The sequence below is a fragment of the Anabrus simplex genome, chromosome 7, assembly GCF_040414725.1.
Source record: "Anabrus simplex isolate iqAnaSimp1 chromosome 7, ASM4041472v1, whole genome shotgun sequence".
Taxonomy (NCBI): domain Eukaryota; kingdom Metazoa; phylum Arthropoda; class Insecta; order Orthoptera; family Tettigoniidae; genus Anabrus; species Anabrus simplex.
In genome coordinates this window covers 235,967,946-235,991,613 of record NC_090271.1, presented here as the reverse complement: position 1 = coordinate 235,991,613, position 23,668 = coordinate 235,967,946, and the positions used below count along the sequence as shown (strand labels likewise).

Sequence of the window (23,668 nt, the reverse complement as noted above, 5' to 3'; positions counted from 1 at the left end):
TCACTCACTCTTTCCAGGTCTGTACATTCCAAAAAACATCAAGTTGCCTTTAGAGATGAGCCTTACACTTGGTATCTCAAGTTTCTCATCCACTTGTTCAGCTTACAAATCTTTATTTCACAAGAATGAATAGCCTACTCCCCTTTTCAAGAGTCTGTCCTGTCTCTGCGATAAACACTCCAGTACCGGGAGAAAATTTCCGCATCCGTAATATCACTTCTTAGCCATGGTACAACTCATATTACAATGTCTGGTAAATATTTATCTTCTAATTATTACTAATAGAGGTTGGTTGCTCAGTTGTAATTCCTCTTTAAAAAATCGTCACCACCAGCCGCTGGTATTAACAAACGGAATAACAACATTTCATTCTTTGTCCGGACCATTCTCCAGGATTATTTCTCATCAAAAGAACCTAGACTCGTTCGCATACCTTCCCAAAAGCAATGAAAACCTGTTGGAGTATTGAGGGTGATTCAACTGCTGGCTCAAATGCTGAAGACAAGGTACCTTCCAAAACTACTGTAGTTCCAGATTTCCATTAACATTCTGGTATATTCTGGTGATCGTCCACTGTGCTACTCGTTGTTCAACAAAGCTAGGTCGGGAAGTGTGCCAACAGTGTATGGATTATCCTAATGAGATCGATTAACGCACCTGTCCAGATAGCGTTAGAATCGGATTCAAATCTCGAAGGGAAATAATATAATTGGTTTTAAGTCCCACTAACTATTTGTACGGTTTTAGGAGACGCTGAGGTGCTGGAATTTTGTTTCGCGGGGGTTCTTTTACCCCCAGTAAATCTACCGATACGAGGCTGGCATATTTGAGCACCTTTAAATAGCACCGACTTAGACGGAATCGAACCCGCCAACTTGACCTCAGAAGGCCAGCTATTCAGTCCGACACATTTTTAACTGACGGTGCTTTGGTACCCATTTTGCATGTTTGGAATCATATAAAAATTGTGTTTTACGATAGGCTACCGGAAGAAGCACAGTAGAGAAATCCTTCCTTTATGATTGTCAGGGACCCACCAATCCATCCCAAGAAGTACCGGTATTCTTACTGATGTAGGAAGAATTAAAAGTGAGCCAATGAGAAGGAATTTCGGAGCCTCCTGCAAGGCAGTATTTCGGGACCTCCGTTTGTTTTCCTCAGATCAATCTAATCGAAACTAGAGTTCTGGATGTTCAGATCATTACATAATTTGCCACCATTACCTCAGTTTAACATCGTTTTCTTCTAAGTACGTATATAAGCCAATTACGCTTTACCTTTCCATCATTTGACGTCAGCGAAAGCATTGGTACGCATATATTTATTATTTATCGTATGATGAATGAATGTACATATATATAGTTTCAGGATAAATGCGTAGTCAGAAGTCCGTACAATACTACGCATTAGAACGTCAACAAAGTAGTTTCTTTGTAGGAAATATCACGTTCTTAGCATGGGTATTTATAGGACTTTCCTCAACTAACTTCATTCTACAATTTTTGTCTAGAACTTCTGGCCATTGTCCTGGGTCGCTTGAATCGAATGGTTTCTTTCCGTGGAGCTGAAAGTTAGCTGGAGTGTCATTTGCATTACACAGCATTATATTTCGTGGGAAGGGAACCAAACCTTTACCTTTAAACTACCTAACCTAACCTAATCTTAATTGGACTGATAGTATGCGACATACCAATGACAGTGCATATTAAGCTGTTAGCAACTATGTATAACAACACAGTGCTCTTCAATGTCAGATCTTAACCTATCGAAATTATTAGGCCCTACAGCCCTATTATAGGTTAATATACAGGGTGAAGCGAAATTCGCGCACTCGGGCGTCGCAACGCGAATCCTCACATGCCAGCAATAAAAAAATGTCTCTCACAAAATTTCGTCCTGCGAGTACATCCAGCAGAAAAAGTGTGTTGAGGAGTGGCAATCTGGCAACACTGTGGTATGGTATCTGTCATCTTAATCGTCAAAAGCGATTGCTGCGGGTCCTCTAGAACCCATTTGAACGTACATGCTACGATCCTAGAAATGGACGAACAATCGTTTTCATTGGTCAGCTTTGAAAGACGCCCTTTCCACGTCGTGGGCGTGAATCTATTCGCTGTTGACGATTAAGATGCCAGATACCATACCACCTGGACTACATTTACGGAATAAAAAAACATACGCCTCAACCCAGGATCGACCTCCTGCATGCTAACCCAAAACTCTATCCACTGCACCAACAATACAGCACGACTAATATGTGCTGACAGAGATAGTTACTCTACATGTGGTTACAGTGTTGCCAGATTGCCACACTTCAACGCCCTTTTTCTGCCGGATATACAGTACTCGCATGACGAACTTTTGTGAGAGACATTTTTTTTATTGCTGGCATGTGAGGAGTCGCGCTGCGAAATCAGGAGGAGGAGGAGGAGGAGGAGGAGGTGGTGGTGGTGGTGGTGGCGATTGTTTTAGGAGAAAGTACATCCGGGCAACCATTCTCCATTCCGAAGGAAAGGAAAATACATTGCTGAGCGACTCTAGCAGTATCAAATAACTCTGGTTGCACTAATTAGCGCTACTATTCACGCGCATGAGTTTCACAAATACGAAAAGTCCTCTCAGTTCTAATTACTGCGTTGCAGGGTGAAAGTTCCTTTTGGGGAATCGTTGTAAGTACCTAGGTGTTAATATAAGGAAAGATCTTCATTGGGGTAACCATATAAATATGATTGAAAATAAAGGGTACAGATCTCTGCACATGGTTATGAGGGTATTTAGGGGTTGTAGTAAGGATGTAAAGAAGAGGGCATATAAGTCTCTGGTAAGACCCCAACTAGAGTATGGGACCCTCACCAGAATTACCTGATTCAAGAACTGGAAAAAATCCAAAGAAAAGCAGCTCGATTTGTTCTGTGTGATTTCCGACACAAGAGTAGCGTTACAAAAATGTTGCAAAGTTTGGGCGGGGAAGACTTCGGAGAAAGGAGACGAGCTGCTCGATTAAGTGGTATGTTCCGAGCTGTCAGTGGAGAGATGGCATGGAATGACATCAGTAGACGAATAAATGTGAGTGGTGTCTTTAAAAGTTGGAATTCAAGAGGACAAATTGGGGCAAATATTCGTTTATAGGAAAGGGAGTTAAGGATTGGAATAACTTACCAAGGGAGATGTACAATAAATTTCCAAGTTTTTTGCAATCATTTAAGAAAAGGCTAGAAAAACAGCAGATAGGGAATCTGCCACCTGGGCGACTGCCCTAAATGCAGATCAGTAGTGATTGATTGATTGATTGATTGACTGATTGATTGATTGATTGATTGATTGATTGATTGATTGATTGATTGATTGATTGATTGATTGATTTGATCTCTCATACTAGATACTTCATAACAAAATTAGGATAGATATCGATGCTGTAAGTACAGGCCTAGGAATTGAAAAAACAATGTTGAATGAGCAGAGAAATGATCAAACGTCAGGGATCTCTCATACTGTATTTTACGAACATTCTGTACGGGGAATAAACGAACAAGATACGCTAAATTCTGAATCATGAAATTCATTATTTTATCAATGAATGTAACTTATATACCGTTTAATATTTGTAGGAATGACAATAAATGATAAATTGGTATGCATTTACTCTTTAGCCCAATACGGAGGTACACATGTGTGGAGTAGACAGCATAAAAAGATCGAAAGAACTGACAGGCTGACATCATTATTGTGTTAGTTCCCTATCATAGACATTTAATATCATATTCTTATTTCACGATGTAGCATTCTGGCAGGGTTTTAGGGGAATCCGTCATTACTTCTTATATAAACCTATATCTTTCCAGTTCGACCTCTCTTGATCAATTCTTGTTCTTCCGACTCTGACGGAAATAGATTAACGCGGCTAAATTGTCTTGTTTTCTCTTTCCCTGCTTGCCATGGCCCTTTTCTTCTCGAGCTGTCAGAACTCATATTCCCCCCTCCACCACCACCCCACACTTGATGGTATGAGAGGCTGATAATGTAGATGTTTTCCCCCTTGATAAATAACCGCCATCATCAAATCACAAAATAACACTTCAGCTGAAAACAGTGCAAAAATAAATCATCCGTAGAGGCATGAATAATAATCATGTAGACATCACAATTTTCAAGATCCTGTCTAAATTCCCGCAAGTTAGTACCTATCGGTAAACTAACGGCATTACAAGAAGAGAGAACCATTTACTCTTAAATAATAACCTATAAAACGGGACCATGAAGTAATGTAGCTAAAGAAACTAAGTATCGAACATGCCATTTCTGCCAATGTCATAAAATAAAGTGATTTTGACTCACAGACTAAATACGATAACACTCTCTGAACACGACATTTACCTTTCTGTGACTCGGCGAGTAACTGCTTCCTCCTCCTTTCAGCTTCTTCGTAGCGCACCTTCCATCTGTTTTCGACATTGTTTTGTTCCGACTGTTGAACTGGTTGCGGACTTTGCTTCGAGGTTGGTGACTCGGGGCTGAATCGGAAGGTCGATGTATACTTTGGCAGTGGAATGTGAGACGGCGACGTTGGTGTTCCATTGCTGTAACTGGTCGCCATAGCTCGAACACGTCCTCCATAGACCCCCGGCGAGCTAGGGCTGTTGTGAAAATTGATGTTGCTGGTGCTCATCGTTTATGGAGTGAGCACACTGCTATACCAGCGTTGTGGAACAAGGTCTCTTCATCTGAAAATACAAAATAGAAATACAATTACTAAAAATGGCAACATTTATTGTGTTGCAATTTAATCAATGACGCTGTATGGTTGAGGCAAGACCTAAGGCCAACTACAATGTTTATGGAGTGAGCACACTGCTATACCAGCGTTGTGGAACAAGGTCTCTTCATCTGAAAATACAAAATAGAAATGCAATTACTAAAAATGGCAACATTTATTGTGTTGCAATTTAATCAATGACGCTGTATGGTTGAGGCAAGACCTAAGGCCAACTACAATATCCAATATACAAGGCTCGCTTGTCCTCTACATCACTGAATAGCATCGAATCGAAAACAATCGAAATTTTCTCTCCATCTAGCGGAATGAAATCGAAGAGAATTTCCATGTGAAAGAGTAGGATGTTTTAATAACACCAACATTTTTTTATGTGCTGATTTTAATGTGTTAAAATTTTGCAAGTAGTTTAAGAAACAACGTTTTATGACCACAGCACTGTTTATTACGCTGCAGACTCTCCTAAAAACATATTCTACGTTAAAATAATTCCACAGAATTCTCCAACATGCACTGCAACATGCCTAGAATATTTACAATAAACTAAGAAGGAAGAATGGAGTAAACAGAATCTGTAAGAGAATGATTCCGAAACATAACTACATTTAGGAGGACCTGAAATGGCTAGACGATTCTAGCGGAAGCAAACCCCCCTCCAGCAAACTGTTAAGTACGGAAGTACGCTGCCGCTATTTTTACCCGAACCTAACGCTAGCGCCAAACAAATAAAAAAGAGTAAAAACAAGTTTCCCCTGCAAAGTGGCGGTCGCTGAAGACAGTCTTTGTGTTGTGCGAAGCCTGGTCAATGTCAGACCGCAAGCCCGCTACTGTACTTCCTCCCACTGCCGCAATCAGAACTAGAGCTCGACCAGTGCTGCAACATGTGGAGACCGCGTGACATAAATCTCTACCGAATAGCGCCAAATGATAAATAGTTGGATGCAGGGGCGCCGGGTTTTGAAAATTAGTGGGCGTACTCTAACAATCCAATCCGAACAAGTGGCTCCACTATTTGAGTCACGTAGCTATCAGCTTGCATTCGGGAGATAGTGCGTTCGAACCCCAATGTCGGCAGTCCTGAAGATGGTTCTCCGTGGTTTCCCCATTTTCACACCATGCAAATGCTGGGATGTACCTTAAGTAAGCCCACGGTCGCTTCCTATCCCAACGACGCCATTGTAAATTGTAAATTCGCAAAATTGTAAAAACTCCAAAAGGGGAGAAGGACCCGGAAAATGTCGAAATATAACAGACAGCAGAAATGTGCCCGAGAAAGAGTTTCTCACATTCGAACAGAAGTCGGAAATAAAATATAATGGAGAGCTTCTGTGGGTGAAGGCGTGTGATAGTGTCCATAGTATTTTCTGCCAGTCGTGAGAGGCAACTTAAAGGAGTAACAAATTAATTGGTTGATTTATTCATCGTATGGCTTTTAGTGGCGAGAGTGTCCGAGGACATGGTTGGCTCGCCGAGTGCAGGTGCCCATAGGCGACCCGCACGTCTGGATGTAGGATGATCATAATGAGGAATGGAGAGGGTGAAACTCGGTGTCAGTAGTTAGCCTACTTCTTCCGAATAACATCAAGAGGTCTGCTCAAGGCTTATCGTTGTTGTCCGACGGACGAATCACGATCAACACCATAATGTACCCATATTATATATGGACACTACGGAGAGGTTTGGAATCGAACTGAAGTTTTTGGCACGAAATTACCGATCAGAAATTGTATACCAGCGGCTCTCCAAACCTGCCGCACAACATGCTGATAGTGATTTGTTTCCCCATCACCGGGACTCGAAGCGACTAACCACAGTGTCAGACGTTATAGACTCGATGCCATAACAATCATGGCCCCCAGGTGGGCAGTCACCATCTCACATCCCTAAACTGTATGACAATATTGGGTAAATAATAATAAAATAAACTCGTATCCTCGTCCTGAGGTGGTGCAGATCTCTTCAGGCATACCCCCAATGGAGATGAGCTGCATGTACTATTTTAAGCACATACCAACCCTCCTGCCTTTCTTACATTTTGGCAGTACGGGAATCGAACCCGGGCCACCGAGGATGGCAGCTAATAGCGCTAACCGTTACGCTACAAGGCGGACATAATAATAATAATAATAATAATAATAATAATAATAATAATAATAATAATAATCCTCAGGCAGTCTGAACCCTGGAGATGGGGTTCGAGCACGGGATCTCTAGCTTAGTCGGGCATTTCTTCGACTTAACTGAGCCAGCCTCTTCACCTTCATCTGTTTTCTCCCTCTCACATCCGCCTCCCTGATTCTCAATTTTCATTCTTCCAGCTTCTCATTTACTGCATCAGGCCGTTGTCGGACCTCCCTTTTATCCTTCCGTCAAGTCACAATTTGCTACTCTTGATCCATCACAGTAAAGCTGACCATCAAGCGAGCTGAGCCATGGCGCTGTGGACTTGCAATCGAGAGATGCTGAGCTGGAATCCCACCGTCGGCAGCCTGAATATAGTTTTCCGTGGTTCCCTATTTTCACACCAGACAAATGCTGGGGTTGAATGTCGCGGCCTTTATTTTCCACATTCTAGCCCTTTCATATCCTTGCATGTCTTAGTGCGCACCTTCAACTACTGGCAAAAGAAAGAACAAAGATTTTACTACTTTCTTTTCTTGTGTTCCACCGCTTTTCCCGTAGCCCTGTTGTACGACCCGATGCTCTTCCTGACGCCAATCCTATGTGGAGGGATGCATGCCAGTTTCTGTCGCCATAAGACATATCTGTGTCGGTGCGACGCAAAAAAAAAAAAAAAAAAAAAGAGAGAGAGAGAGAGAGAGAGAGAGAGAGAGAGATTGGTACGGCGCAAAAGCCAGAACATTTAACTTCCAGGTTTGGCCGATCCGTCGGACTCAGAGGGACTGATCAGCTCGATGCTCTTCCTGACGCCAATCCTATGTGGAGGGATGCATGCCAGTTTCTGTCGCCATAAGACATATCTGTGTCGGTGCGACGCAAAAAAAAAAAAAGAGAGAGAGAGAGAGAGAGAGAGAGAGAGAGATTGGTACGGCGCAAAAGCCAGAACATTTAACTTCCAGGTTTGGCCGATCCGTCGGACTCAGAGGGACTGATCAGCTCGATGTTAGGTCCTTTAAAACAACAACAATCATCACCACCAACCGGCTTTCAGCTACAACCAGGCAGCCGCGCGCGCGCGCGATATGGGCAGAGGGCCTTTCAGGTAAGGATAAGACCAGAAATTAGACGCAGGCAGTTGTGATCTGACGTTGGGGTCGTTCTGGCAACCCAGCAGCCACAATTAGTAGTGGGGGGGGGGGAGGGACATCGCCCACCCCCATTTTTGTGGAGGGAAAAAGTATTGATCTTTCAATCTACCTTAAATAAGAAGCGATAAATTGAAATCAGTTTCGACCTGATAAATTTTATTCCATTTTTGCCAAATGACTTTTTTAAGTTTCGGCGCACTGAACAACCTAACAGTTATTTTAAAAATCGCCTAAAACTAGGAATTATAAAAAAAATTGTACAATCCCTACTGTTTTTTCAGCTAATTCCTTCTTTTAATTTCTTAAATGATTAAGAAAAATACTTAGCGGAAAAGCGCACAAAATGTCGTTCGTTGCGGCAAAGCGATTCGTACAGCGACACAGCAAGAAATGGAGACTTGCGCAGCAGCGTGTAGTATGTGTTGTGGGGAAGGGTAGCAGGGGTATATTTTTTTTGTCAAGGTCATGAACACGGAGGTATGATTCACCCGCTTGCAGCGTCCATTCGTCAGTCTGGCAGTCTCAGTCAGTCAATTTGTCTGTTCAGTTCTATCTAGTGTCTGTTACTTTGTTAATGTATAGTCAAATACTAAATGACTTTTTAATTGTATAATCACGTCGTACTTTTGTTTAATTGTTATACATGTATAATTATTGTCCCTTTGATGATAGTGTTTTGTATAGTACTGTTATTACCTCACTTAAGTTGGTAGGCTGTAAACCTTTACGTCTCTATCGAAATTCGCCCAGAGAGCATTAAAAAACTTACCATTTTGTAGCTATATATTTTTTCAATTTTGATGTCTTCCAAACTCAACCCACCGTTATAGCCCTCACACCAGGGTACGTTTTGTTGTCTATACATTTTTGTCTCCCCCCCCCCCCTAGTTCTAACTCTCAATCGCTGCTACAATACTGCATTTACCTGGAGCTGAAATGGAAAAACATGAAAAATTACTTCGAACATGGCCGAACTCACCTCAAGTCAATATTCTCACGATCAGACCGCGTGGCTCTGGGTAGAGCCGAGAATTGGGACTCAACACTTTCGGGACCGAAGTCCCCGTATACAGGCCTACCTCGACACCATGGAGGCGGCTTGTACATAATTTGTAAAATTATATAATGTAATAGATGAATGTAGGGGCTGCCTGGCCGAGGCGGTAAAGGCGTGCTCGGTTCGGCCGGAAGGACTTGGGTTCGAAACCCAGTCAGGAAGTCGTAAAATTAAAAAAAAACGAGATTTCCACTTCCGGAGGTGCATATGGCCCTGAGGTTCACTCAACCTACGCCAAAAATGAGTACCCGGTTAATTCCTGGGGGCAAAGGCGGCCGGGCGTAGAGCTAACCACTCCACCCCATCACGTGCCGAGGTTACGAATGGTGGAAGCCTTTACCTTCCACCCCTCCAAGGGCCTTCATGGCCTGTACGGAGATGACTTTGCTTTTTTGCTTTGCTTTTATTAGATGAATGTAAGGTTTACTAATACGAGATGACTCACTGTTGTGAAATTAGTCACCTGAAGCAATTACGGTGTTACGCAACAACAAGCACTGCGTGAGCTCTACGTCTGCAATATTAAGTTAGCCCGGTGCCGTTCGCTATTTCAATTAGATACGTGCTTAAAAGTGCCAACGAAACATCTCACGAAGAGTGGGTTGAAGACTACACTGCTATTGTCAATATGAAGTTGAGTGCACGGTACGGGCCGTATGCAGTAGATGTAAGCTTCCATTCGGGAGATCTTGGATTCGAACCCTACCAGTGGCAACACTGAAGATAGTTTCTCGTGATTTTCTATGTTCATACCACACAAATGGGCTGTACCTAAGGCTGCTTTATTGTCAGTCTAATAACAGACCGAGCAAGTGGCCTAGTGGTTTGGGTCACGTAGCTGTGAGCTTGCATAGTGGGTTCGAGCCCCACTGTCGGCAGCCCTGAGATGGTTTTGCGTGCTTTCCCATGTTCACACTAGCGAAATGCTGGGGATGTACCTTAATTAAGGCCACGGCGCCGCTTCCTTCCCATTCCTAGCCCATTCTGTCCCATCGTCGCCATAAAACCTATCTGTGTCAGTGCGACGTAAAACGACTTGTGAGAATGAATATGAAAATCCACAGCCTGTTTCCAGTCATTCGACCGGATGAGGAATGGAATGAATGAAGCCCCCATCTAGCGGCGAGGATAGGAATTGTGCCGGCTGCCGAAGCCTGTCACACTCCTCTGGGGCGATGAAATGATACTGGAGTGTGTTGCTGGATTGAAAGATGACAGGGAAAACCGGAGTACCTTGCCCCGCCTCCGCTTTGTCCAGCACAAGAGGGAGGGGAAGGAAAGGGAGGAGTTGTAGAAGACAGGTGGTCTAATGTTCTAAGGGGAAGGAGATTGCAGGCTAAGGGCTCTATTCAGGATCAGAATTCAGGACAGGTGTCTGTGCGAAATCGGTACGAGTCACTCCAGGTAGAACAACAGAGGGAAGATGAGGGACAGGGAACTGTTGCTGAGATGCGTGGAAGTAGGAGGAAGGGAAAAGGTAGGAAAGGGAAATGTAGAGTAGAGGATAGGAAAAGACAGGTGGAACAGGGTCAAGGGAAGAAGAAAAGGGAGGAGGAAGTAGCTTCTGCAGCAGTGAGAGAAGATAGGGCTGACCAGGAGGGGAGGGGATCAGATGAGGTGGAGAGGGTTGAGGCTCTGGTCATGGGGGATTCCATCGTTAGACACGTGGGGAAAGTGTGTGGAGGAAAAGGAACCAGGGTAGAATGTTATCCAGGAATTAGGTTGAGGCAGATGTTGAGGAAAGTAGAAGAGAGGGAGGAGGGGAAGGAGAAGGTGGTAGTGTTTCACGTTGGTACCAACAACGTAAGGCAAGCTGATGTAAGTACCAACATAGTTGGAGATGTGTGGGATCTGGTAAATGCAGCACGGGTGAAGTTTAAGAAAGCGGAGATTGTTATTAGTGGAATACTGTGTAGGAGGGATACTGACTGGAGGGTGATTGGGGATTTAAATGAGACTATGGAGTGGGTATGTGGGAAACTGGGAGTGAAATTTCTAGATCCTAATGGGTGGGTAGAAGATAGGGATCTGAGCTCAGATGGCCTTCATTTAAACCGCAGTGGTACATATAAGTTAGGAAATTTGTTTGGAAGGGTAATAGGGAGGTACATTCAGGGAAACAGGATGGCCTAGGGAGCGGTGATAAGGGAACAGGGAACTGGAAATCAAGTAGGGATGACATAAAATTGTTAGTGTTGAACTGTAGAAGTATTGTAAAGAAAGGAATAGAATTAAGTAATTTAATAGATATATATTTACCAGATATTGTAATAGGAGTTGAATCATGGCTGAGAAATGATATAATGGATGCAGAAATTTTCTCACGGCACTGGAGTGTGTATCGTAGAGATAGGATAGGAATGGTGGGAGGGGGAGTGTTCATTCTGGTGAAAGAAGAATTTGTAAGCTACGAAAAAGTTAAATATGAGACACATGAAATTCTAGGTGTAAGGCTCATTTCTAAAGATAATAGGCAACTTGATATATTTGGAGTGTACAGATCGGGAAAGGGTAGCACTGACGCGGATTCGGAATTATTTGATAGGATAGTCAGCTATGTGGGAAACGACATGGAAAGAAATGTGATTGTAGGCCGCCCCTAGTGGACTTTGAGTGAACTAAAAACCGTAGATAACTCGTCTTTGCCGAGAGAAAAGCGGCAGAAAAAAAGTAAAGATGGAGTGAGCTGTTTTTGTATATTTGTGTAGTGATAATTGTGGTGTAAAATAAAGTGTAGTTAAAGCAGATTCAGTGTGTTGTGTACTTCACTACATAATTGGTGACCCCGACGTGATTCAGTGACGGAAGTACGCAATAAACATCGCGAAGTGCATAAGTGTAGTGTAAGCGTGAAGAACAATGGATGAAAACAACACAACGGGTACGCCAACGGCAAACGAATCTCATTCAGGACACATGGTGGGTGAAGCGAACAAGGTAAGCATCAAGATCCCTCCTTTCTGGATAGAAAAACCTGAAATATGGTTCTTTCAAGTGGAAGCTCAGTTTTCTATCTCAAGAATTACCCAAGAGGACACTAAATTTAACTACCTCGTGTCTCAGCTCGAACCTAAATATCTCGAAAACATTTGGGACATTATCAAAAGTTCGGAACTGAATAAATATTCCGCGGCTAAAGAACGCCTTCTAAATATCTTCAAGGAAAGCGAAGATAAACAAATAAAACGGTTGGTAACAGGCCTAGAATTAGGCGATCTGAAACCTAGTCAGCTTTTAAGGAAAATGCAGTCCTTAGCAGGCGTGAATGTTTCCGAAAAAGTGCTTCGTACCTTGTGGCTTGAGAAATTACCGGACTCTATCAAACATGTTCTAATCGTATCGGACGAAAACTTGGAAAAAATCGCAATTATGGCCGACAAAATCATTGAAATGAATCCCTGCAGTAAACTTTACAGTGTGGAAAATAGCGGTACTGATGCGTCCGTAAGTAACGACGCTATCACGAAACTCTCTGCACAGATAGCCGCCCTAGAGCAACAGATAGCTTCAATGCGCACTTTTAGGCCCCGCAGTCGAAGTTCGAGCCGAAACCGAAGCAAAAAGAAGTACGATCGAAACGGAAAGTACTGTTACTACCACTTCAGATTTGGTAATAAGTGCTTCCCTGACAAATGCAAGCCTCCATGCTCGTGGAAAAATTCGGAAAACACCAAACAGTAGTAGAGTTGGCAGCAAGCTCCACTACTGAAAGTATTAAGAATTGCTGTAAACCCCGTTTATTTGTACGTGACAAAAACACGGGTTTGCACTTCCTAGTGGATAGTGGAGCCGATGTTTCAATAATCCCTGTCACTTCCAGTAACAGAAACTGTGACCCAGATTTTAAACTGTTTGCAGCTAATGGCACAGAAATCCCAACTTATGGACTTAGAACACTGAATATTGATTTGGGACTCCGTCGACAATTCCAATGGCCGTTCATAGTAGCTAAAATTGGCAAGGGCATATTAGGTGCTGATTTTCTGAAGAAGTTCAACTTACTAATTGACCTAAATAAAAAGCAGTTAATTGATGGCGAGACTAAACTCTCTGTCATGGGTGAAGTAACAGCCATCACAGCTGATAATGTTGTTAGCACAATGTCAAATGCACAAAAGTTTGCCGATCTTTTATCCAGTTACCCAGATTTAACGAAACCTAATTTACTACCTACTCAAATCAAACACGACATTCAACACTTCATCCCAACTGAAGGCCAACCAGTTTATTGCAAGCCCAGACAGCTGGGTCCTCGGAAGCTACACATTGCTAAACAGGAATTCCAGTTTATGCAAAACAGTGGAATTATTCGACCATCAAAGTCGCAATGGGCTAGTCCTCTCCAACTGGTCCTCAAAAAGGATGGAACTTTTCGACCATGCGGTGATTACAGACGACTGAACGCACAAACTATCCCAGACCGATATCCAATTCCTCGGATTGAAGATTTTCAACATATTTTGAGGGGTAAGAAAATATTTAGCAAGCTCGACCTCTTCAAGGCATATTTCCAAATCCCTGTAGCAGAGGAAGACAAACCTAAAACCGCTATTATCACTCCATTTGGCTTATATGAATTTAATGTGATGCCGTTTGGACTCCGTAATGCACCAAGCACCTTCCAACGTTTCATTAATGAGGTATTTAGAGGCCTAGATTTATTTTATTTTTCCATATCTTGATGACTGCCTAATTGCTTCAGAATCAGTAGAGGAACATCGTGAGCATCTTAAGATTGTGTTTGAGAAGCTACATGCATTTGGCCTCCGAATCAATGTCTCAAAGTCTGTACTTGGTGTAGAGCAAGTGGAATTCTTGGGACACTTAATCACCACAGAATGCTCCAGACCCTTACCAGATAAAGTGAAAGCGATTGTTGACTACAAACTACCACAGACAGTTCATGACCTTCGTGTATTCTTAGGTACCGTTAATTTCTACAGACGTTACCTCAAGGATGCAGCAGAAACGCAGTCTCTTTTGCATGCTTATCTCAAAGGTGCTAAAAAGAAAGATAAGCGAGAAATTAACTGGACACCAGAAGCTATCACAAAATTTGAAAAATGTAAGCAGGACTTGGCAAATGCAGCACTGCTTACATTTCCAGACCCAACATACCAGCTGGCCCTGGCAGTAGATGCAAGTGACTTTGCAGTAGGAAGTGTCCTGCAACAGTATGAAGAGAAAGGATGGAAACCTATCGGATTCTTTTCGAAGAAGTTAAGCGATACACAGAGAGCGTATAGCACCTATGACCGTGAACTGTTAGGAATCTACCTCTCTGTCAAGCAGTTCAAACATTTTCTTGAAGGAAGAGACTTCATAATATATACGGACCACAAACCACTCACTTTTGCATTTAATCAGAAAAATGAGAAGGCATCTCCACGGCAGCTGCGACACCTTCAGTATATCTCCCAGTTTACAACAAACATCCAACACATTAGTGGCAAGGACAATATCGTTGCTGATAACCTGTCACGGACTGAATTTATGACTGTCATCGATTACGACACAGTCGCTGAAAGACGTCAAGACAGTGAACTTAAACAACTTCAAGAGGAAAGTCAGTCACTCGTGTTCAAGAGCTACCCACTGCCTTCTGGAAAGTTACTGTGGTGTGATACCTCCACAAACAACATAAGGCCATACATTCCAAAAGAATTTCGCAAACAATTCTTTCTTCAGATCCACAACATGGCGCATCCAGGGAAAAAGACTACTGTTAGGCTGATGACTTCCAAGTTTATCTGGCCTGGTATCAAGAATGATGTCAGAAAATGGACGCAAGCTTGCATGGGATGTCAAAAAAGCAAAATAACAAGACATACCAAATCGCCAGTCAGCCATTTTCAAGAACCTGATGAGAGGTTCAGCACTGTTCACATAGACATTGTTGGCCCCCTTTCACCTTCTGATGGCTATATCTACTGCCTCACATGTATAGATCGCTTCACCAACTGGATGGAAGCAATACCATTGCAAAATATAACAGCAGAGACGGTAGCAAAATCATTTTATGATCAATGGGTGACGCGGTTTGGAGTCCCAGCAAATCTAGTTACTGACCAAGGCCGACAGTTTGAAAGTCAGCTCTTTAAGAATCTTTCCGAATTGTGTGGTGTGAAGCTTAAACGTACGACACCCTATCATCCGCAGAGCAATGGTAAAGTGGAACGTCTGCATCGAACAATAAAAACTGCTATCAAAGCCCACAACTCTATAAGGTGGACAGACACCCTTCCGACTGTGTTGCTAGGTCTACGCGCATCACTCCGGGAGGACTCGAACAGTTCAGTTGCACAAATGGTGTATGGCACGCATATTAGGCTTCCAGGTGAATTCTTTGATAACCCTCCATCTCATACCGAACCAGAAACGTTTGTCTCCAAACTTCAGCAGCACATGCAGCAACTCAGGCCTGTGGAAGTTAAGCACAAAACTTCCCGAACTGTGTTCATCCATAAAGACTTGAGTAAATGTACTCATGTATTTCTGAGAATCGATAGAGTGAAGAAACCTTTGCAACCCCCATATGAAGGTCCTTTCCTGGTAACTGCCAAAACTGATAAATATTTCACGGTTGCCATAAAAAATAAATCTGTGAATGTCTCCATTGATCGCCTGAAACCAGCCTACTTCATAACAGCAGATGATGAAACTTCTACAGCTCGTCATGAAGAACGACCAGGTGTCTTGCAAGGACTCTGCCCCCCTGATGGATCAACCGCGGATTCTACGGACAAACCCAGCAAGGAGAAAGTGGTAACAAAATCACGTAGTGGAAGGACTGTCAGGTTCCCCACTCGCTATTTAGATGATGTTGTATATATTTAATATTTTTGTGATTATGGTATATTTTGTTTATGTTTATATTGTCTTTGTATCGTAACTTGGTTACTGGAGGGGGAGCGGTGTTGGCCGCCCCTAGTGGACTTTGAGTGAACTAAAAACCGTAGATAACTCGTCTTTGCCGAGAGAAAAGCGGCAGAAAAAAAGTAAAGATGGAGTGAGCTGTTTTTGTATATTTGTGTAGTGATAATTGTGGTGTAAAATAAAGTGTATTTAAAGCAGATTCAGTGTGTTGTGTACTTCACTACATGATTGTAGCGGGAGATCTGAATTTGCCAGATGTCAATTGGGAAGGAAATGCGAACGACAGGAAGCATGACCAACAAATGGCAAATAAGTTAATATGGGAAGGACAGCTGATTCAGAAAGTGATGGAACCAACCAGAGGGAAAAATATCCTGGATGTGGTGCTGATAAAACCAGATGAGCTCTATAGGGAAACTGAAGTAATAGATGGTATTAGTGATCATGAAGCTGTTTTTGTGGTAGTTAAAAATAAATGTGATAGAAAGGAATGTCTTAAAAGTAGGACTGTTAGGCAGTACCATATGGCTGATAAAGCAGGCATGAGGCAGTTTCTAAAAAGTAACTATGATCGGTGGAAAACGGTAAATAAAAATGTAAACAGACTCTGGGATGGGTTTAAAGAAATTGTTGAGGAATGCGAAAACAGGTTTGTACCTTTAAGGGTGGTAAGGAATGGTAAAGACCCACCTTATTATAATAGAGAAATAAAGAGACTAAGAAGGAGGTGCAGACTGGAAAGAAATAGAGTTAGAAATGGCTGTGGAAGTAAGGAGAAATTGAAGGAACTTACTAGAAAATTGAATCTAGCAAAGAAGGCAGCTAAGGATAACATGATGGCAAGCATAATTGGCAGTCATACAAATTTTAGTGAAAAATGGAAGGGTATGTATAGGTATTTTAAGGCAGAAACAGGTTCCAAGAAGGACATTCCAGGAATAATTAATGAACAAGGGGAGTGTGTATGTGAGGATCTTCAAAAGGCGGAAGTATTCAGTCAGCAGTATCTAAAGATTGTTGGTTACAAGGATAATGTCGAGATAGAGGAAGAGACTAAGGCCAAAGAAGTAATAAAATTTACGTATGATAACAATGACATTTACAATAAGATACAAAAGTTGAAAACTAGAAAAGCGGCTGGAATTGATCAGATTTCTGGGGATATACTAAAGACAGTGGGTTGGGATATAGTACCATATCTGAAGTACTTATTTGATTATTGTTTGGTCGGAGGAGCTATACCAGATGAATGGAGAGTTGCTATAGTAGCACCTGTGTATAAAGGAAAGGGTGATAGACATAAAGCTGAAAATTACAGGCCAGTAAGTTTAACATGCATTGTATGTAAGCTTTGGGAAGGCATTATTTCTGATTATATTAGACATGTTTGTGAAATTAATAACTGGTTCGATAGAAGGCAATTCGGTTTTAGGAAACATTATTCCACTGAAGCTCAACTTGTAGGATTCCAGAAAGATATAGCAGATATCTTGGATTCTGGAGGTCAAATGGACTGTATCGCGATTGACCTTTCTAAAGCATTTGATAGGGTGGATCATGGGAGACTACTGGCAAAAATGAGTGCAATTGGACTAGACAAAAGAGTGACTGAATGGGTTGCTATATTTCTAGAAAATAGATCTCAGAGAGTTAGAGTAGGTGAAGCTTTGTCTGACCCTGTAATAGTTGAGAGGGGAGTTCCTCAGGGCAGTGTTATCGGACCTTTATGTTTTCTTATATATATAAATGATATGAGTAAAGGAGTGGAATCGGAGGTAAGGCTTTTTGCGGATGATGTTATTCTCTATAGAGTGATAAATAAGTTACAAGATTGTGAGCAACTGCAACGTGATCTCGAAAATGTTGTGAGATGGACAGCAGGCAATGGTATGTTGATAAACGGGGTTAAAAGTCAGGTTGTGAGTTTCACAAATAGGAAAAGTCCTCTCAGTTTTAATTACTGCGTTGATGGGGTGAAAGTTCCTTTTGGGGATCATTGTAAGTATCTAGGTGTTAATATAAGGAAAGATCTTCATTGGGGTAATCATATAAATGGGATTGTAAATAAAGGGTACCGATCTCTGCACATGGTTATGAGGGTGTTTAGGGGTTGTAGTAAGGATGTAAAGGAGAGGGCATATAAGTCTCTGGTAAGACCCCAACTAGAGTATGGTTCCAGTGTATGGGACCCTCACCAGGATTACCTGATTCAAGAACTGGAAAAAATCCAAAGAAAAGCAGCTCGATTTGTTCTGAGTGATTTCCGACAAAAGAGTAGCGTTACAAAAATGTTGCAATGTTTGGGTTGGGAAGAATTGAGAGAAAGAAGAAGAGCTGCTCGACTAAGTGGTATGTTCCGAGCTGTCAGCGGAGAGATGGCGTGGAATGACATTAGTAGACGAACAAGTTTGAGTGGCGTTTATAAAAGTAGGAAAGATCACAATATGAAGATACAGTTGGAATTCAAGAGGACAAACTGGGGCAAATATTCATTTATAGGAAGAGGAGTTAGGGATTGGAATAACTTACCAAGGGAGATGTTCAATAAATTTCCAATTTCTTTGAAATCATTTCGGAAAAGGCTAGGAAAGCAACAGATAGGGAATCTGCCACCTGGGCGACTGCCCTAAATGCAGATCAGTATTGATTGATTGATGGCACAAATCTCACATGGAGTGACCGGGATTTGAACCACGGAACCCAGCGGTGAGAGGCTGGCGCGCTGCCACCTGAGCCACGGAGGCTACTTGTAAGAGTATAAAGTCTAATAAGCCCTCTCCGTCCCCTCATCGCTGAAAACCTATATTTGTGTGCGTGAGTTAGAGCAATGTTAAACTGTTAAAAAGGTAGAACGATCTCCAAAATGTACCACATAGATATATAATTTTCAAAATGTGAAAAGAAAATTACAGTCTCGTAATCCTCCCTGTTGGAATTTGTTTTAGCCCTGTGCTTACACCTTAAAAAAAAAGAAAAAAAAAATGCCTGTTTCTTCGACTTTGCAATAGTGTTTCGTCATGCCTTTGATGTCGTATGTCTTTCGTTAATCCACCTTTCGTCCAAATAGTATAATTTCCGACCCACTTGTCATCTTGCGGAGGTAACGCCTGCTCTACAATATAATATCTCAATACCCATTACGACACTTCTTCGATTTCTGCTGATAAACTCGAAACCTATTTCCTTGATTAGCGTATGAAGGGAGGAGTTTTTTTTTTACGTCCAAGGTAAATGTACATAGAGAAATTCAAACACATTTATTTAAAATTAAATAAAATGATTTGCTAGAAACACAAATACATGTTCATTCCAAATGCGCAGTGCATTAAGTTTAGGGCGTACGCTCTGACCTCTATCCTCTCTGGCCCTGACTTTACATGTGCGGCCCTTATACTTCATAGGGTTATAAAACGAGGCCTTTACCTAACTTAGCTTGGACAGCCCAAAACCTATTATCAGAAATGCCGGAGATATAATTGTTAAGGTTTAGGTTTGTAGAATGGTTTAGGCCTATGTTCGGTGTAAAATGGCCTTACAGATATTAGAGTCGCATGTGGTCCGCTTGGCACTTACGGCCAGGTTTACTGTTTCTGAAATGACAAATAACAATTCACCTAAGGGAAGATTAAAGTGAGGAGCCAACCTGTGAGCTAGGGTTGGGCACTATGTCCCTGTTTCGGGACTCTGTGCCGGTGCACAGTTATGTTCCGCTGTTCCGGAACACGGAGTGTCAATTGCTCCGAAACATTCTCAAGCGAGACCGAGATATTGACTTGCTATCCCGTCAGAAGCGCCACTACGCACTGCCCTTCCCCTTCGGCTACTAGCTGACTGTCGATACCGGCGGTGTGCACTTTGTTCTAGCGCCTGACACTCAGGAGCCGTCATCGGCTAAGTTAGCGTGCTGGCCTTTGGTCACAGGGGTCCCGGGTTTGATTCCCGGCAGGGTCGGGAATTTTAACCATCATTGGTTAATTTCTCTGGCACGGGGGCTGGGTGTACGTATTGTCTTCATCATCATTTCATCCTCATCACGACGCGCAGGTCGCCTACGGTAGTCAAATCAAAAGACCCGCACCTGGCGAGCCGAACCCGTCCTGAAATCTCCCGGCACTAAACGCCATACGCCATTTCATTTTTATCGGCTAAGTTCGTGCATGATCGTCGTAGCAGGATATTTAGCCACCACACTCTCCCTGTGCTTGAGCTTTTCAGAACTTATGATTTTCACTTTCCTCGAGTTCAGAGTGTATTGTGAACAGAATTACAGGCTCAGTGATATAATTGAACGCTCACAATGCTATCGCGTGCTCAATTTGTAATCGGTTCTAATGCTACATGATACACATTCATTATTTCTAACACCTTAAAGAGAAACTAAGTCGCTAATATTATTATGAAACACATCTACATGACTTGTAAATATCACTTCTTCACCTGAATTTTTCGTCTTAAAATGACGATTCAAGTTTCCCTATAATTAAAGGATGTAGAACATTCTGACATACTGAGCCCACCAAGTTATTCGCAACTACTTGAGAATTAAATAATACACTAGCTTAAGTAATAATTTCACTGAAAATTCTGAAAGAAAGAAACTCAAGTTCACGTTTTAACAAACTTCACCTCATTACCGCAAGCTACAGATTACTTATTGAAAGCATCTTTTCACGCGGGATCTTCGAGAATGCGTACACTATAAGAAAGAACAGAAAGCCTTGTGTATAATAAAAGGAAGTACGGGTACAACATACTGGGCACACGAAGTTATTCTTGGCTATTTTACAATTAAATAATACACTAGTTTAATTGGTTTCACTTCAAGATTCGCAAGTAATCAAAGGTAAGCGGGACCTGTGACGACACGATGCGTTCGGTACCATGAGTCAAGTGACAGCGGATATAGCCGATGACGGCTCATGACGGCTCCTGAGTGTCAGGCGCCAGACGGAAGTGCAGTGTGCCCGTGCCGCCCGCGCCGCCAGTCCCGCCACGTGCTGCTTGTGTTGGAGTGTTCCGTGTTCTGTCATATCCTCTTTGTTCTGTGAGTTCCGTTGCAGCCTGCCACTGGCCTTCGGTAGTAAATCGGTACATGCGAATAACTTAATGTGTTCTGTTTTGTGTTTAACTGTTCTATAAGTGTGTTTTTATTGAAGTCTAGGAATATATACCGTACAAAAGACGGTAAAGTTTCCATTATGTCGCACAGAAGTCCTGTTTGGGACTTTTTTACTAGAATAAAACCCGACAGAGTGAAATGCAATGTTCCCGCTTTGGATGAACCGGGTTCGGGAGATGAACTTGAGAATGATCCGGACGATGAAGAACATCGAATTAAAAACTTTTTATCGTCGACATCGTCCTGTAATTCGTCTGCTTTCCACAGATCTCTTTCATTTTTCTTTACTTCCTTCACGTAATTTGCCCAGTTGTCTTATGTTTTTATGGCATAAAAATGTTAGTTCAGCATTTGGAACAAAACCATGTTCATTACCCGCGTGGACTAAGGCAAATCACGGTCCTCGGCTTTTCGGTGGCCTAAGTCCCGAACTCACCCCTTCAATGGCGTCCTGGCGTGCACTTTTCACTGTCGTATCCTTTCATTCTTTTGTCACTGTCTGCCCAATATTTACCCACGATTCATCTGTGTAAATTATAACTTTATTTTGTGCCCTCAAACGTTTTATCTCCCTGAGATATCTGTGCCTCCAATTAATAATTTCATCGGTTTCAATGAAAGCTGCTTTATTACCCCGTCTTAAATAACGGAAGCCTATATCATGTAAGAAGCGATACAACGTAGTTTTGGAAAATCATGGCAAAGAATCTTCTCCATTTACCCGACTCAAAATCACGTTCAATGTCGGTGGTATGTTAGCAAATAAAAGAGAGTGAACCACCCGACGCACTTCACTTCGCAAAATTTCATCGTATTTAATTTTCCATGCATTTTTCTGCCGTCCTTCTGGTTTTTTTTGCTTTTTTTTGTTGTTGTTGCGGGATAGACTATAAAAAATAATCCAGGACACTCATTAAAATATTGCGTTCTTTTCCCCTGAGTTTACCTACGGAACGTTTCTTTTTCATTTGGCGATCCATTGTACATCCTTCTGCACTTTTTCTTCGAACTAAGAACCCCCCCCGCACGAGCACGAGCACGAACTGACAACTACACAGACTACACAAACACAACAAACACAATCCACTTGTCCTCAAGAACTATACATTTATCACTGATCTTGTCCGGTTCCATGGCTAAATGGTTAGCGTGCTGGCATTTGGTCCAGAGGGCCCCGGGTTCGATTCCCGGCCGGGTCGGGGATTTTAACCTTCATTGGTTAATTCCAATGGCTCGGGGGCTGGGTGTGTGTGCCGTCTTCAGCATTAGAATTCATCACAGGTAGGGCGCGATTCTTATAGACGCGCAGGTCGCCTATGCGGTGTCAACTCGAAAGACCTGCACTCGTCCTCTTCGGAGGCCACACGCCATTAAATATTATATATATATATATATATATATATATATATATATCACTGACCTTTATTTAATCAATCTTATAATATTGATTAAATGAATACCACTGCACACGACTGTCAGTATATTTAAAAGCTCAGCCAGCCGAGTCACTCGTGAAACGTAAACAAACGAGACGTTCTCCCTGTCATAAATTAAGAGATAACGAGCTAAGGACTTGAGGTATGAATGGTATGTTTTAATAATAACTTCCATATCCGACGACCGTTTGCTTTGCTTTAACCACGCCATGATCCTTCTGCACTTTTTCTTCGAAATTAGATCCTCACGCACGAGCACGAACTCACGAACTACACAAACGAAATACACTTTCCCTCAAGAATTGTACATATGTCACTGATATGTATTTAATCACTATTATACATACTACTGACGAAATGGGCACTGCACTGCATGCTGCTGTCTGGAAATGTTTAAAGCGCATGTTCGGGAGATCACTACCGGTACTTCAGCCAGACAGACAGACAGCCAGCTAGCCAGCCGAGTCACGCGCGGAACAAAAATTCAAGGCAGATATTTCTCCTGCCACAAATTAAGAACTAAGCAAGATAAGAACTTCGGGGTTGTTTTAAAAATAACTTCCATATCTGAAGACCATTTGCCTCGCTTTGACCCCCCATGCAAATTCAATAGGAAAGACGCTGGCCAGCGACTGACTTTTTCGTGCCTGCACATAAAATTCCTTGAACATGACTGAAAATAAACGCATATACTGCATTTTGTTATCATTTAAATTTAAAAATAAACTTATCTACATCGAGCTGAAATGTTTCTTTACCAGTAGTGAAAAAATTAGGAAAGTAATGAATATAAAATAGGAGTTATGACATGATAAGTTCTATGCAATGAAGATTTTGCATTTGGCGAAACTTTCCATTATATTACCATTTTCACACTAAAGTATTTTTTTACATTTTGTTTGTTAACGGCATCGAATGCGCCTTGAAATTCTATACATAACACGATATTTACCCATTTTATCCGATAACATTCTGATTTACGGATATTTGGCAAACCCGCTGCATTAGAGTAGGACAGCGCTATCCGCAAAACATGAGAGAAGGAAAGAGACGGAATTATCCCATTACTGCTATACTGCAATTTAAGGTTGGAACGCTCTATACTGCGCAGTTACAGCCCCGTGTCCCAAGTGCCCACAG

At 42.1% G+C, this 23,668-nt stretch overlaps 1 protein-coding gene across 1 annotated transcript in view; it reads right to left on the bottom strand.

The window, feature by feature from the left end:
* Positions 1 to 23,668, bottom strand: part of LOC136877075 (shootin-1) — a 180,729-nt gene that overhangs the window by 48,213 nt on the left and 108,848 nt on the right. Inside the window, exon 2 of the mRNA XM_067150892.2 lies at positions 4,375 to 4,721. Coding sequence (XP_067006993.2) covers positions 4,375 to 4,666 — 292 coding nt within the window. The 5' untranslated portion in view covers positions 4,667 to 4,721. The remainder of the gene's footprint in view (positions 1 to 4,374; positions 4,722 to 23,668) is intronic.